General features: G+C 40.3%; 1 protein-coding gene across 4 annotated transcripts in view; it reads right to left on the bottom strand.

Moving 5' to 3' along the window:
• The window catches only part of LOC106870677 (uncharacterized), a 186,867-nt gene that overhangs the window by 16,357 nt on the left and 153,010 nt on the right, over window positions 1-17,500 (bottom strand). For 3 of the 4 annotated variants that reach the window (XR_016238953.1, XM_089345183.1, XM_089345185.1), the window contains 5 exons: window positions 16,038-16,190; window positions 14,370-14,498; window positions 13,404-13,553; window positions 11,828-11,928; window positions 1,946-2,069 (listed from right to left, as the gene is read on the bottom strand). Coding sequence is in view for 3 of the 4 variants with exons in the window: in XM_089345183.1 (XP_089201309.1) it covers window positions 1,946-2,069; window positions 11,828-11,928; window positions 13,404-13,553; window positions 14,370-14,498; window positions 16,038-16,190 (657 nt within the window). In the remaining variant the exon portion in view is untranslated. The remainder of the gene's footprint in view (window positions 1-1,945; window positions 2,070-11,827; window positions 11,929-13,403; window positions 13,554-14,369; window positions 14,499-16,037; window positions 16,191-17,500) is intronic. The other variant, XM_089345186.1, reaches the window with a different exon arrangement.

The raw sequence follows: 17,500 nt of genomic DNA, 5'->3' as shown, positions 1-17,500 counted from the left end.
TGGAAATAGAGATAACTCGAATGTGGAGTCTAAAAACAGAAACAATTCCTATCATAGTAGGTGCCTTAGGTATAATTAAAAAATACTCAGACAAATACATAACAAAAATACCAGGACTTACAAATATATGTAACATCCAGAAAATTGCACTACTGGGTACTGCACACATTCTACGCAAAACACTTTCAATACAGTAAACATAAAAGCACCACAGCAAACCACAGCACATACCCAAGGCGCACAGAGCTGCGCTCGGTAGTGAAGTGAAAGCACGTTATAAAAATAAAACTACTGAACAATAATAATAATAATAATAATAATAATAATAATAATAATAATAATAATGATAATAATAATAATAATAATAATAATAATTCTTTCCAATTTCAGCACAAAACCGGTAATTTTTAGAAACAGGATTAGTCGATATAAAGACCCCAATACTCGTCTGCTACTTTAATTCCTCGAGCCCACAATGATGAGAGGCTCAGATGAACTCTGGAGAGATCAGTCAATTTTGCCTTGCATCACTACAGGTCGATAAATTCAAGTTTTCTACAACTACTAGTAGAGTATAGGGGTTGATGGTATCAACAAAACAATTCTCCCTAAAAGTTGCAGGTCTTGTATCAAAATATAAAACGCCTGAAATAATTAATATTTATTTTTTTGCTTTAGTAGATAGAAAGGGCTTAATCAGACATTGGGTTATCCAATAAATAATGCGGTTTTTTATACTTCTTTTATTTTTCAAAATTAAGATAAACAAATTTCTTTTTTGATCCTAAATACAACTTCCGTCCTTTTTTACAATGCTCTTTCATCTCTCTGTTAGACCTGCAATGCTTCTCTTCCAAAATTCATTTCACCGTGACGAAGAGTACTCCTCCAGTACTGTTCTGATCTTGTCTCCAAACTTCATATCTTTTCCGTCCAAATGATTTTGAAGACTTCAGAATTAATGATAATCAGTTGACGTCATGTCCGGTTGGGACATCGTTTCCCATTCAAACTGCTCCAGCGTTTGGAATATCATCTTTGCTGTATGTGGCCGAGCATTATCCTGATGGAAAGACATCTTTCATCTAGAAACCCAAAATGGTCGTTTTTTCTTCTAGCACTGATTTAAATGACTGATTGAATGACCAAACCCAAGCTCCTCTTCTAGTTCCTCAACAGTTTCTCAACTAGTTCTTCAACAGATACAAATCTTCCAGGACGAAGCTCATCTTCTAGGTTGTAGATACCGGTTCGGAATTTCTGGAAGCACCGTAAACATTAGCTTATGCTTATTGTCTGAACCCTATATATGGCATTAATATTCTTCGTACTTTCTTATGCGTTGTTTCCTATATTGGACTCATAAAGAAAAATATGCTCTTTTGTCACTTCCATTATTGCTTTGAAAATATAACAGTTAAAATCGAACTGTACCTTCAAAAGTTGCACTAAGAATAAGGACAAGGTAAAATTACAACCTGCTTTTATAGTAAGTTGATGTAAGTAGCTTATCGTGATTCCCTTCGACTTTTAGTTCATGCAATGGAAACAATCACATTATTTATGGGATGACCCAATACAATAAAATTCAAATAATGTTGAATAGAAAGCTAACATAGACAAGTTGAGTAGGCTAGATGTTTAATATATAGGCGAGGTGAATTATGGAAAATGTTATACAAATAGAGCTTGATAAATTAAGATTTGATTTCTCATTATCTTGTATTTTTACCATAAAAAATGTTATCATCATCTGAAAATAAAGCATTGGTCAAATACAAAAATACAAGGACGAAACACATAAATATTAAATGTATCTAGTGACGTTGGAAGAATTTGAATAGAGCTGCAGCCTGGGCTATTACTGGGTGAAAACTATATGATCTCGTTCGTAGTGTTTCATATAAAACAATATCTGTACAGGCTACAATGTGCTGTCACTTACCTTACAAGCAGGTGATATTTCTGAGGCATATGGCTGCATCCCCACAAGAAAGATCAAATTAGCGATAGCCAAAGAAACGCACAAGTTTACTAAAACCTTTGATGCCAGTAATTTCCTTAGATTTCTGAAATAATAGGAAAATGGAATAATATTTCATTCAATGGAGTACAGGTGAAAACAATAATCTCAGTCTATAAATAATAGCTACAACTGTGTGTATGATGATTATTTCAATATAAACGATGTTATGTCTATCTATCTATCTATCTATCTATCTATCTATCTATCTATCTATCTATCTATCTATCTATCTATCTATCTATCTCCCTACCTCCCTACCTATCTATCTATCTATCTATCATCATGGACGGACGGTAGACACATCGGCTCCCATGTAAGTTGCATTTTTCACCTCTTAAAAGACCTATTTTGTTTTAAAATTTTGTATAAGTTGTGTATAACACAAAATACTTCGTGAACATATATTTTTCAAATCGGAAATAGCTCTATTTAGAGCCTTATTTCCAAAAATTCAAACATATCTTCCTCGTTCCTAGCCATATTCTTTAAAACGAATATGGCTAAGGTTTTCAACGAGGCCGACTTCCCGCTCCTAATGCCAGAGGCGAAAACACTTAATGCCGTTCCGCATGAACGCAGACAAGTGATGAAGAAGAGCAATGATTCTGAGTCAACTGCTGCTGCCTCAACCACCACCACTACCACCATCACGTGTACAAACTCTGATGCTACAGCAGTCTTGCCTGCCACCGTCACCAGTGACAACAACAACAACAACGACAAAGACAACAACAACAACAGCAACAACAACGACAACGACACAAATGTCCTTGCTAACACGACCACTGTCCTCACCACTGCTACTACCAGTGACAATAACAACAGCAACAACAACAGGACACCGACCTTCAACACCAACACCACCACTACTTCGACAAACTCTGCCGCCACTACCACCACCTTTGAACCTGGCAGTACCAACACCACTGTCAATACCACCATCAACAACTACAAGACGAACAAGATAAACAACACCACAAACGCCACAAACAACATATCTGCCAGCATCACAAAAACAAATTTTGCCGATGCAACGAAAGAAAAAAGAACAATATTAACATTCACCCAAAAACAAATCAATGACACAAAATCCCTTCTCACGAAAGAAGGTGACACTGTACAAATACACATACCAAAAGCAATTATTGAAAATACAAACAAGAAGCACATATCATACAGACTTATCAACAAGAAAACGAAGCGACCGGAGAATTTCTCCACCCAAAAAATTGAGATTTGTCTCAAACCGATATGGCCCTTTCAAAGTCATGTTACTTGGGGAAGAAAATTTGCCACGGTCCTAGTACGCTTTAAGAGCGAACAGTTAGCGAAGGAATTTTCAACACTCTCTCTCCACACAAATGACTTGGTGATGATACCGAGTTATCTTGGACAGAGAGTGACGAAGGTGACAGTAAAGAATGTCCCTTCACAAGTGGAAACACAGTGGATAGTAGGTTCTATATGCCTCGAAATGGAGGAGGCAAATATATTAGAAATTGCTACTGCAGAGGAGAAAAACTGGGAAGGGGGAAAAAAGTCGAAGTCCTCCTCCACATCACTGAAGAGGAGTGCCAAAAGATCCCCACACACATCCAACTGGCAAAGGACCACAAGTTATATGTAGTGGTGGAAGGAAGGCGGCCACGTTGTTATGTATGCGGCAGCGAGGCACACCTCAAGGACAGTTGCCCAACCGCCGCCAACCAAAAAAAGCAACAAGGGCAACCACCAAAACCCGGAAAAAAAACCCTACTACCAACACCACCATCAACAATCAAAACAAGAGAAGCACAAGCAACACTGGCAACTGAGAAGACAACAGCATCTGCAAAAACAACAAGTGAGGAAGCAGGGGAAAAGAAAGAAAACTCCAAGACTGTTTCCCCCTCCCCCACATCACACACACCTCACACAGATAACAAGCCATCAGCACCAACAAAAACAGCAACACAACCACTCACACAAGCACACACAGACGCTCACAATTTGCCCCTACCCCCTTCCGATTCCTCAGAACCTTCGTCGGAAGATGAAAGTAATGAGGAATGGTAAATAGCCCAGAAAGGAAGGAGGAAGAGGAGCAAGAAAAGAAAAGCAAACACAAACAAAGCAGGGAGATACACAACTCCCGAAAACACTCCAGACACCAACACAAGCACACACAACTACAACACAAGCAACAAAACCCCAAAAGCAAGTACACACACAATGCTCACTGCCATCAACACAAAAAACTCAGAGTTGATGGAATACATCAACACAAAAACAAACATAACAAACGAAGACATAAAAACCAGCAACCACCCATACACAACACCGCCAGAACACATCAAAATACTACACATAACACCAACCCTGCACCACACACTAAAATCTATTTTTCCAAAGGCAGTTGGCAAATGCCAAAAATACCTGGCGAAAAAACTATATAGTGATCTCCTCGAAGAAAACCCGAAGGAGGAGACACAAAAACTCTCAAACGGTAAGTGACTCTCTTTATAAAACTTTAACACTCAAATCAAAATGATGCTCAAGATTGGTTGTGTAAATGCACGTGGCTTGGGGTCCCCTTGGAAACAAGGGTACCTCCTAAATGACATAAAGTCACATAAACTAGAAATCATAGCCATAAGCGAGACCAGACTCCATGATCCGCGGGCCCTATCGTCCATGTTTGGCAGACAGTTTAACATTTATTTTTCTCCCTGTCTGCCGAGAATGGGCGGTAGTGGCACGGCGGTACTCTTTCGCAAGAGTCTGGATCTCGAAGTAAAGACAGTATTCATAGACCCGGAGGGTAGAGTGGTTGTTCTGGATGTCGATGGCAGCGATGGGTGTGCTTTTCGACTCATATCAGTATACGCACCACCTTTAACAGGTAGGCCGGATTTCTTTCGACGTCTAGAAGTATTCCTAGGAACGTCTCGTCCTTTACTTTTAGTGGGGGATTGGAATGCTACCTTGGACACGCATCTAGACTATGTGGGCAGAGATAGGAATAGACGGGGATGCAAATGCCTCAAAGACCTGCTCAGACGCTTTCAACTGTCTGACAGGTACCGACTCGATTACCCGAATGCGCCAATGTGGACATGGACAAACCGCATCGGGTCGTCGAGATCGTATCTAGATAGAATACTGTGTAGGAGAGTAGATAGAGATAGCATAGGGTGTCCACAATTTCACATAGTCAGCTACACGGATCACAAACTTGTGACGTGTACGCTAGACTTAGATAAGACACATAGGCAGGGCTCCGGTTACTGGAAACTAAACGCGTCTTTCCCGTCGAGACCAGTTTTCAGAGACCGGATTAGCACGTTAGTAAAGAGGGCTTTGACAGGAGCCATCATCAATAACAAATGGTGGTTTGCCCTCAAGAGAGCAATAAAAGCAGAAGCGGTTAGGTATAGCAAAGCACTAGCCATAGACAGAAACAGAGTAGAGGGTGAACTAGTTAAGAAGCTAGAAGAGGCAATTAGAAGTGGCATCGCATCCGACGTTTTGGCGGCGAGGTTGGCCCTTGACCAACACTTCAACGCCAAGCACGAAGGGTGCGTTGTCAGGGCTAGGATGCGTGCTCTAAGAAACGAAGGTGTTGGAGCCGCACGAGACGCCCGGGTGGCGGAGGCGCAACAGGGCAACAAAGCCACCATTCGGTCTCTGTTGGACGAACAGGGGCGCGAGCTGCTCGAGCCAAGAAAAATGTGTGAGGCCTTTCAGCGGCACTTTGCTCGACTGTTTGGGACGAATGGCGAGCGAGAACGCAGGGTGGACTTCAGTGCCTACCTGCACAGCCTGCCACGACTCTCGGCAAGAGAGGCGGAGTGCTGCGAAGGTGCCATCACGGCGGCGGAAGTGAGGGACGCGATGGCGGGATGCTCGAGGGACAAATCTCCGGGTTTGGATGGTCTGCCCTACGAGCTTTACAACTGTAAGCCAGACTTGTTTGGAGACGTCTTGGTGGCGGTGTACTGCTCTGGCAGCAAAACGGGAGCATTCCCGGTTTTGTGAGTCGAGGAGCCGTAACGCCGCTGAAGAAAGATCCAAACAAGGGGGACGTCATAGATAACTTTAGGCCCATCACTCTGCTCAATGCAGACTTGAAAATTTTGGCCAAGGTGGTAGCCAAGCGGTTGGCGCTTGTCATCGAGAAACTGATCGGCAAGGCGCAAACGTGCGCGGTGCCGGGCAGGAGCATCCATGACAACCTCCATCTGATGCGCTACATCATAGAGAGGGTAGTTAAGGAACCTGGCATGGGTGGGGCCCTGATCAATTTAGATCAATCGAAAGCTTTCGATAGGGTAGACCATCAATACTTGGAGGCTGTCCTCATAGCAGCCGGCTTCGGTCCCATTTTCCGCGGCTGGATGGCTGCCTTGTACAGAGGCATCCGTTCGGTAGTTCGCGTCAATGGGCATCTATCAAGACCCTTCGACATTGCACGTTCGGTCCGTCAGGGATGCCCCCTCTCGTCGCTTCTGTACGTGTTGACTCTCGAGCCACTACTGCGGAAGCTGGCGACGCTGAGGGGCATCCCGCGAGAGTTGGGATGCGGGACGAGCGTGTCGGCATACGCGGACGACGTCACCGTCATAGTGTCTAGCCAAAAGCACATCGAGCTTGTCGGCAAGACACTGAGAGACTACGAAGCGGTAACGGGAGCGAAAATCAACCGGGATAAGTCAGTGGGCTTGCGGCTCGGCACCTGGAGAAGCAACCCCATGCCGTCAAGTAGCGCCTCCATCGTGGGACGTTGGACTGACGGTCCGGTTGAGATGCTCGGGGTCTGGTTTGGTCCAGACCTCCAAACGGAGAAGAACTGGGACGAGATAACGAGAAGGGTGGCCACTCTAGCCCGGCAATGGGCCGAGAGGAAGCTTTCCCTGAAAGGTCGGGCGGAGGTGGCGAACACGTACATCGCGTCCGTCATCTACTACCGCCTGACCGTCGTTCCTTGTCCCGACCCTACCATCAGCAAACTGGAGCGCATCCTCTTCCGCTTCTTGTGGAAAGGAAGCGTTCCGATGGTTAGGCGATCCGTTTGCTGCCAACACCCGTTAAAAGGAGGACTGGGCATGCCGTGGTTGATGATGCGCAGACACGCGCTGAGACTGCGACATCTCCGGCTCTACGTAGACAGCGGTGAACAGGTGTGGTCACCGTTTGTGCGGCGCGCTTTCCCGCAGCTCGTCTCCATGACCGAACTGCAGTCATGGATCAAGAAGAGGCCGAGGAAGGGCGAATGGCACCGCGAGTGTCGCGCTGCTCTTCGGCAACTCCAACAACCCGGGTCAACCTTGAGCGACTGCATCACAACTAACGCATTCTATAGTGGATTAGTGGAGGGAAGGTACGACGACGATCTCGGGGCGAACCTGGGCGTCGACGAGGAATACCTGACCCGCCTGTTTAAGACGACCTTCGGGCCGGGACCTATGGACAACTTCCAGAGATCCCTGGCCTGGCAGTGCTATCGAGAAGCACTACCCGTTCGGGATAAGCTCTACAGGCATGGCTCGAGAAACACGGGGCCGACCTGTCCGAGATGCCGGCAGAGCGACGAAACCGTTCTGCACGCACTCGTACAGTGTCCCACCATTTCCGAGCTGTGGGCTTACGTCGAACAACTGCTATCGCGTGTGGGACGAGTCGGTCTATCAGCCGAGTCTATCGTGAATATTGTCGCGCCTCCTTCCTTTAAACGGGAAGGAAGAGCTATTTTCATCGTACTTGTGGCTATGGCGAAAGAATGTGTATGGTGGACGCGTCTGAAAGGTCTAGAGACAAAGACTTTCCTCTCTGGGCAATCTCTCATCAACTTATTCAAGTATCACCTGAAGAGGAAGTTGAGAGTAGAAAGGGAAGTCTTGTCTAGTGAATGCTTCAAAAAAAGATGGGTGAATGTAGCAAGGATGGCACGTGTGAACGACGGAGCCATCTTGAGCATAACCCTATGAACAAGAAAAAAAAAATAAAGCAAAAAGGCAAAAGAGAGTCACTTACTGTTATAGTTTCTTCAATGAGAATATTGACCAAGGTTACCGTGGTCTTTTCCGTGGGCTTTTCCTTCCACGGCTAAACCTAAACTGTCCTCCCCTCTTTTTACACGAGAACATTACTGTGTGATACACGATCCCTATTGATCGGCCTTTCCTTTTCTTTTTTTTTCGATCCCTTTTGATCGAACTGCCCCTTTTTCCCTTCCTACGATCCCTTTTGATCGACACCACCAATTTTTTTTTTTTTTTTTTTCCTTCCTTCCCCCTCCCAAAAAGAAAAGCTCTACATTGTATTTGTCCCATCTTCGTTGAGCCCTGTGTGGCTAATAAAAGAAATGTATCTATCTATCTATCTATCTATCTATCTATCTATCTATCTATCTATCTATCTATCTATCTATCTATCTATCTATCTCCCTACCTATCTATCTATCTATCTATCTATCTATCTATCTATCTATCTATCTCCCTACCTATCTATCTATCTATCTATCTATCTATCTATCTATCTATCTATCTATCTATCTCCCTACCTACCTACCTATCTATCTATCTATCTATCTATCTATCTATCTATCTATATGTGTGTCTGTCTGTGTGTGTGTCTGTCTGTCTGTCTTGTGTGTGGGGGAGAGAAACCGAGAGAGAGAGAGAGAGAGAGAGAGAGAGAGAGAGAGAGAGAGAGAAAGAGAGAGAGAGAGTGATAGAGAGCGCGAGAACGGAGAGTGACAGAGAGAATGTGTATGTGTATAAGCGAAATGCGTGGTCGTGTGGTAAGAAGTTTGCTTTCCAGCCAGATAGTTCCGAGTTCAGTACCACTAGATGCCATAATGGGAACGTGCCCTCAATTGCAACCTCTGACTGACTAAAGACTTAAGGATAGACTTGGTAGGCGGAAACTGCAAAAAGCCCGTGTGTGTGTGTGTGTGTGTGTGTGTGTGTGTGTGTGTGTGCGTGCGTGCACGCACACACACACTACACTACACACACACGCACATACACATATATATATATATTATACACATATCTATATATGGTTGTCTTTCTGTCTGAATTTCTCTTCACCCCTCTGCTTCCCAACTGGTGTTGTACAAACGTTCCAGTGACTTAGCGGTTTAATAAAGGATCCTATATAATGAGTACCAGGTTTAAAAGAAATAAATAAATGGGGGGGGGTCGTTTCATTCTACTAAAATTGTTCAAGGCGTTGCTCCAGCATGGCTGCAATTTAATAACTGCAACAAGAGATACAATATATAAATAGATACATGTATACAAACATAAATGGATGTGTGTGTGTGTGTGTGTGTGTGTGTGTGTGTGTGTGTGTGTGTGTGTGTATGTTTGTATGTACGTGAGTATGTATGAGGTCAGCTCATAAGTAATGTCCGGATTTTAAAAAAAGGAAAACAAATGATCGAATATCACATATTAATCGAACTTAATCGTCAATATACTTTACAGCATTTTCTATGAGAGCTTTCCATCTATACGTAAACTTTTTAATCCCATTCGCGAAAAACATTTTGGGTTTCGAATAGAACTGTTGCTTCGAGTCGATTCATTTGTAAACTACCGAACGAATGGTAATCTGCAGGATCAAGCTCTGGAGAATAAGGTGGATGAGCAATTTTTCTCCCAGCCAAGTTCTTCCACTTTCTGTGACGTGATCTTTGCGGTGGGGGGTTTTGCACTGTACAGATGAAACACTACTCCCTAGAACAACCATGCTTTTCCCATAACGAAACTATTTGTAGGAGCATCACGTGTGGAATGCGTATCAAGAAATTTCACTCTTAATACATGGATACTTAAATAACTTAATTACTATCATTACATTACTATAATTACATTCAATAATGAGTAAATTACCTATTTAAATTAACTATATTATATAATTGCTATTACTCAATTGATAAATAAAATAACACATACAACTCACTTATTATTGTCATATACTAAACATGCACCAGTTCATGCATGAAATTGATCCTTTTTCCACTTCAATGTTTACATAATTTTCTCTTATAGAAATGCACACATACAGGAAGGGTAAATTACATATATAATAATACTTTGAACGTGGCTTCCGAGAAACAGTGTAGGTAAACGACGGGTATTACTGCTAGTACTCACACTCACGCATACACATACACACACACACACACACCCATACAGTAGTAGGGTTTCAATTGCAACGGTTACTGTGTAGGTCTAGGTGAAGCTGTATATATAAAAAGGAATAAAAGGTAATGCTATGCCACTTCGTTATAATCGCTATTACTGTTATTATTATTATATATATATAGAGAGAGAGTAATGTGTCTGTGAACGAAAATGTAGCCCCTCGGGATTCTCTTAAATTTTTCCAAAGGCCCAGTTTTCATCAGTGAGCCTGTAATTCTTAAGAGGCCTCATGCAGTTCTCGGGGTGTTGTGTTAACGATTATACCGTAATTATTGCACTTGCGCTTGAGTGTTGCTGTCGGCAGTATTTTAACCAATATATTATTCTGTTTGTTGCTTTAAAATGTCTTAAGAGCCTACATCTATTATTATTTATGAATTCAGGTGGGATGCAGTTAGCACAGACGTGCGTAACTTCATCCTCGGCTAAATACCAAGTTACTTTCATTATGAAGCGATCTTTGTGAAGGCCCACTGAACAAATGACAGGTGTACTTGCACGCTAGTTACTTTTTCGCGGTCTATGGTGTCACGTGGCTGCACTAAGATGAATGATTTTGATTTAATGATAAAAGATGAGATTACAAAGTACCATGTGATGGTCTGACAGGAGGGTCTTTCCGAGTCTTTTAATATGAATAGTGATTGCGTGATAGCTCAACACTAGACAAAAGACGCCTTTCTTAATCTTCTTCGTCTTTGTGTGTATGATTGTATGTGTATATTATTGCATACGTGATGAGATGTAATGTATTTATGTATGTATGAATGGATGATTGTATAAGTGATGTGTGTGTGCATGATTGTATATATATATTTGTGTGTATGTATGTGTACACGTATGTGCACGTATTTAGGCATGTATGTATGTATGTATGTATGTATTTATAGACCATTCCAAACACTGTGTCAGACTTGGATTCCTGTTTAGGATAAGAAAATAGCGACCATCTTTAAACAAATTCTGACACTCTGCAATTCCCAAGTAAGTGCCACAGTGAAATACTGCTCAGATCTATGGCAGTGTGTTATTGCTGCACATAGCCTACCCAGAAACACACACATATATACACATACACACACATATACTCTCTCTCTCACACACACACACACACACACACACACACACACCTCACACACACGCATATATATATATATATATATATTCTTAATCCCACACAAAGCAAATTCATCTGGCTGAACGGTAAATGTTAACTCACCAACACAGAACAACAACTTGCTCACTAACACATCGTATAAAACAGAGACCGATATTGCAGTAATAGTAAAGATCGATTCGCCATTGTAACTACTCTATTGGTCAATACCTTTCTGGCGTTACAAGCTAAACAGAAAGGATATCGTTCCCTAATTCTTCTCTTTCCTTTTTGTCATCCTTATTGTGGGTCACAAAGCCTGATCTGAAATATTTCTTTAATTAATCGCTCATAAAAGGGACAACATTCTGAAATTCTCTCATCCATACTTTTTCCTGAAGTCGTCAACCACATCGATCTTACCAATCTTCGAGAACCCCACTAAATGGTGGATGTTGCCTTTCTGCATTTAAACCGTTAATGAAAGAAAATAGAAACTGAAATTCTTACTTGAGACAAACATGAATTATTGCTGTAAGAATGAGACAGACAAATGATATTGCGCAGCCAATGTAAGATAATAGAGATGTTGGGGGATCAGTGTTCAGATTCTGAAACGGAAGCAAACAATAACGCATTAACTCCGCCTCCCATTCCTTCCTGTGTCGGTCAATAATCATGTAAATTATGAGTAGATAAAATGCTGATGTAGAAGGTGAGGACTAGAGTAAACTGCATTAGAGACAATATATGAGTGGACCGTCTTACATTGAATGTTGCATAAGAAACAGTTCCACCGAATTCATTATGTATATATATATATATATATATATATATATATATATATATATATATATATATATATCAGTTGTATGAGTTGAAGTATGAGATGTACCACCAGCTCATAGAACTTCTGTTCAAATTCGCTGAAGATCTCTTTGTATATTTTATCAGTACAGCTAATTGAGGCTGCTTCACTTAAACCGACTCGTAACAGAGATGGACCGATGTTATTTTGTTCTCATTCCTTTAATACAAGACAAATTAAAATCGTTCTTCCACTATCACACCTTGATGCTGCATAATCGGTTTCTTTTACGTAGAGTAGCATTCTTTGACGTGTCTACTTCAGATGTGTTTTGGCCATGGATACTATAGATTGCGAATCACGACAAAATAGAGATGACAGCGTTGCTGAGAGGTTGCTCGTCTCATTTTGAGTCAATTTATGACATGAAATATGTGATGAATGAATATTAAGGCAAAGGAAGTCATGTGAAATTCAAATTACTTTTGTAACAAAAATTACAGTACTGTAAATAATAACAAAAAAACAAGTGAATTGATTCAGAAATGTTCCTGATAAAACTGACTACGATAGAAGCAACATCATGTGACCTGACTGTTTCATCTCGATTCTTGTGACGTCAGGAGAGAGCAGAACTGTTATGGAGTGACCTAATAATTTGATTTAATTGGACAAATCCTGTAGGTTTAGATATGTGCCTTAGAGAGGTGCAACGTTTATGTTTGTGGGCAGCAGAAGTATAGTATAAGTAACAAGTGGTGGATACATGTGCATTATGGATATAAACAGCATCAGCAGAAGAAATCCAATTAATGAGAGGAGAGATCTTGTAACAGAATCATGAGGAGATCAAGGGTTTAACATCTATGCTGCAAACATAGTTATTGTGCTGCGGAGGTTTATCATATCTTAAATATATATTTATCAACTTGGCCATCATTCAGGTGGCTTCAACACAATAAGTTTTAAAATCAAGAGAGATGACTGCCTCTCTCACTCTCCTTGAAATTATTGCTGAAGGAATTTTCATGTATTTGGGAATGGTAGCTTGGCAAATTTAAAGGACACCGTCCTAAGTTTAAACAAATAAACAACAGTTATACCAACAAGAACAACAACGACTTTTTACAATATTTCAACCCCACGTAGTTACTATTAACCTAACATATTTACCAAATTATCCAACAACAGAAAGTCTAGTAGGTGTTGACATTATTAATGCATAAACATAAGCAGCTTAATTACAGGTAATTAACAAGTCGTCATAATTTTACCAACCATTAATAGGGCAAAACTTGTAAGATGGTTACAGGAACAAAGTGCTTTCTCTCCAGGTACATACTTAGATACACTACAGCCTTTTGTTGACCAATGGGGATTCTGTCCAGGAGATTCATCCCAATAAACACACTGTGGGTTGGTGGTATTCTGAAAAACATATTCTGATAACTTAATCAAATTCCTTTGTAATTAAAATACATGTAATGAATCTTTGTTAATTTCATTGATAAAACATCAAAACTGCTCATGGCCAACACCGTTTGATAGCTAACTGCATTGGGAATCCAAAATCATTGGCTGTTGCATAACTTATCTGACCATTTCGTCTCGTTTATAAATCTATGCATATTCTCCTAATTTACATTCATTGCCATAAAAATAGATGAATACATCGGATTGTGTAGTTTCAGAAATATTTAACGGTATACAGGTTGATAAGATATTAATGGCTGGGATGCGTTACGTCATAGATTCACTTGATCATGGAGGAAATAAAAGTAAACAGCAACAACGATTACCATTTAAAAGCCCAAAGTAATTCACGCTGAAAATACAGGGACACGATCAATGAAGTCAATACAGAGATATAGTAAAACATTATGGTGGTGATCGGAAGATACAACACAAGCATCTTGAAGCATTTCTTGGAATGAAGATAGAATACTTCCATCATCACACAATGCTTACATTATAAACATACATGTTCTAACTGAACATAGTTACAGCTACTGTATCAGTAACAACAACAACAACTACTACTACTACTACTACTACTACTACTACTACTGCTGCTGCCGCTGCTGCTACTGCTACTACTACTGCTACTACTACTGCTGCCGCTGCTGCTACCACTACTATTACTACTGCTACTAGCACTGTGTTTCTTTCAGGGGGAATGAGATATGACTTTGAAATGAAGCATTAACAACAAAACAACAGTTATAATAAACAGATGGCTATTACCGGATTTATTAAATTGAATGATATATTAACTGGTTCATCGAGGTTGGTTATTTTAATGTTAGGAATATTTGCAGCAATAATATTACTGTTAATTTTAGTATTTGCTTTGGTACTGGAGGATTTTTTTACCTGTAAAGAGAAGTCATTAAATATATTAATTTCTTCGATGGAAGTGTTTAATACGTGGTTGTATCAAAAAGTTCTGCGACTAGTTCAATAGCGCACCAACAGATGACAGGACATGGTTGCGTGTGCTGTGAGAGCGAGCATTGACTTTAATGAAGCAGTGTGACCAGTGACATCGCTGTGTTTAATTCGCAAGTTGTGAAATTTGTACTTTTGTGATTACATGTATGCTGTAGACTGCGATTTTGTCGTGGACAATCACTAATATCCAACGTGACATTTTGCGTTAAACTTGCGACGTTTGTTACAGAGACATTGTACATGCTTCAGCAAGCTTACGGCGTCGAAGCAATGGGTCATATGCAAGGATTCGTATGTCACGGGCGCTTCAAAACCGAGAGAACGTTCCTGGAAGATGATGAGAAAAGTGCCACGAGCGTCATCTCTCGGAAATATGATATTGTACATCGAAAATTCATCTCCCAAGGGCTGACCGTCTATCAAAAGTTCTGCTTTTTTTTTTTTGAAACGTTTGGAAGAAGACATTCGGTAAAAGCGTTCGGATCTGGGAACGGGAAGAACTAGATCCTTCACGACAACAATGCAGCCTGTCACCGAGCTCTCCCCACTTTTGAGTTACCTGCTAATATCAACATGGTATCTCTCCTACACCCGCCCAGTTCGCCAGATTCAGCACCTGCGAACTGCCTTCTTCTTCTCAAAATGAAACTGTAGCTCGCAGGGCACAGTTTTCACACCGTTGTCGAGATCCAGAGCGAATCGTAGAACGTTCTTGACTCGCTTACGGAAAACGAATTATGAGTATCCAATCAGCTAATTAATTCGTATGTTACTAATCCGCTTACAAATTTCTAAGCGAAGCAGTAAAAGAGTACAAAATTTCTTCTAAAATTAAAAATATGGATTTGTTTCTTTTATCAACTTACCAACAATGGAGCTTTGTATCTTTGAGAGAAACAATTTCCTTCCTCAAAGGAAGAATATTCAAATACGTGTGGGTACGCGTGCGCATGTACGTGTATGTGCGTAACTGTGCACGTGTGTGTAGGTATGTATAAATGTATATATACATACATATATATATATATATATATATATATATATATATATATATATATATATATATATATATATATATATATATATATATATATATACACACATATATATGTGTGTGTTCTGCATATTTAGAGCAATGATTCTGAATTTACTCAAAATGTCTGTGGAGACCAAACCACCGGTGTCTTATGATTCCATTTTGTCGTTTTTGAACGAGCTCTGCTTTTAACGCACCGACTTTCTTAGATGTTTCACCGGGACAAAACTCAAAACAACGAACGTTTTTAGCTGGTTTCTTCATCATAAATGGATACACACACGCATATATATGCATATATACATATGTACGTACACATAGACATTCGTAGCTATATTTGTTTTAGTATTAGAATCATAAAAACAACAACGATTTGAAACATTTAGTCAACTGGAGAAAGAGAGATTTCGATTTTGGTTCCATACCCTATACAGCTTATCTTCCTGCATGGCGAAAAACGAAATCCTTGAAACAGCAGACTGATCTTCGGTTTTCAGATGTTTTAACAAATTCCGTGCTAATGAAATGAAGTCTACCTTATCATTTACTTGTGGGTCTGAATTTGAGTTGTTGTATATCTGATGGAAGAATATGAAAGAAAAATAAATGAAATTGATAAACAAAAAAAATATACCGTTACATGTGAATGAGGTCGTCATAAAAATTCATAAACTTTCGAATGTGAAAACATTCTGTTTTGGAATAGTGGTCCTCGTAGCATATAAATATTGGGTTGGAAATACTCTGTTGGATACAAAATGTTCTATGGACAATGTTATGACGTGGGTATGCAGGTCTGGTGTGAAGTGGTATTTGACAAATAAATAGTTGGTTGTGGTTATGTAAAAATAAACTATCGCAGAAATATATCTCAACACAGAAGGCAATGCGTAGTACTCGAACATAGGCACGATACTCAGCATTCACTGGTTAAACGGACACACATCGAACTAACTCGGTAACGAATAAGGTCGGAGTAACATCATCAACTACCGGCTGACTGTTCGCTGAGTGATTTATTGCAATCGGTTAGTCACATAGGAGTATTCAGGATTCTCACATAACATCTGCCCTTTTTCAGAATTCAACTCCGCCCGGGGCTAAGTATATTTTGTGTTTAAAGACACTTACAAGTACTTCTGATAGTTTTCTTTTTCTCATGCTTCAACGTGTTGTTTGCACGATTTGTTTAAGCGTTGGTACATTAAATGTATAATAAATGACTTCCACTGGAACTTCGTTTCTTGTGACCGTTTCCTCAGTAAACCTTAAGATTTTAGTTGATTCATATGTCTCTTATATTCGTAGTAGTGACCTTTTACCAAAAATAACACTTTCCCAATCTGTTTAGCAATCACTCCGTCCTCTCACATTCCTTTACCGTTTTTATATATCTTTGTGAACAATTTGCAAGACGTTTGGAGCTTAGTTATGTGGTTACTTCGTTTTAGCATATATCTATGTAGGTGTTTTAAATCTGTGCGACCACAGACGCTCCTGCGCTGTTTAAAAAAAAAACTGATGGTGCCCCAGCATGGCCGCAACTTCAAGGCGCTGAAATATATAAAAGAATAAAACGAATACTTGTCCGATATTTTCTCTTTTTACTCGGCAACAATGTATCAAACACTGATCTAATCTTCCTAGCGAATATTAATTCCGCAGGGGACTTTCCAGACGGTGTATTGGGATTTCGTGTCACTTGTTACACCCTCAAAAACAGTTGAAGTGCAAGGTCCTCTATTACTTCGTTGTTCGCTTTCTGTAAAGCCCTCTTAAATGTATCGACAATATATTTGACCCAGGATGATATGGCGGTGGCATGTTACATAGAGAACATTTTACAGAGTTGTTGCACTCTTCTGCAGTAAACTGAGTTCCATTGTCA

This window comes from Octopus bimaculoides, chromosome 29 (genome assembly GCF_046866305.1).
Source record: "Octopus bimaculoides isolate indiv1 chromosome 29, ASM4686630v1, whole genome shotgun sequence".
Taxonomy (NCBI): Eukaryota; Metazoa; Mollusca; class Cephalopoda; order Octopoda; family Octopodidae; genus Octopus; species Octopus bimaculoides.
The sequence above is the reverse complement of the archived record's forward strand: the minus strand, read 5'-3'. Positions and strand labels throughout refer to the sequence as shown.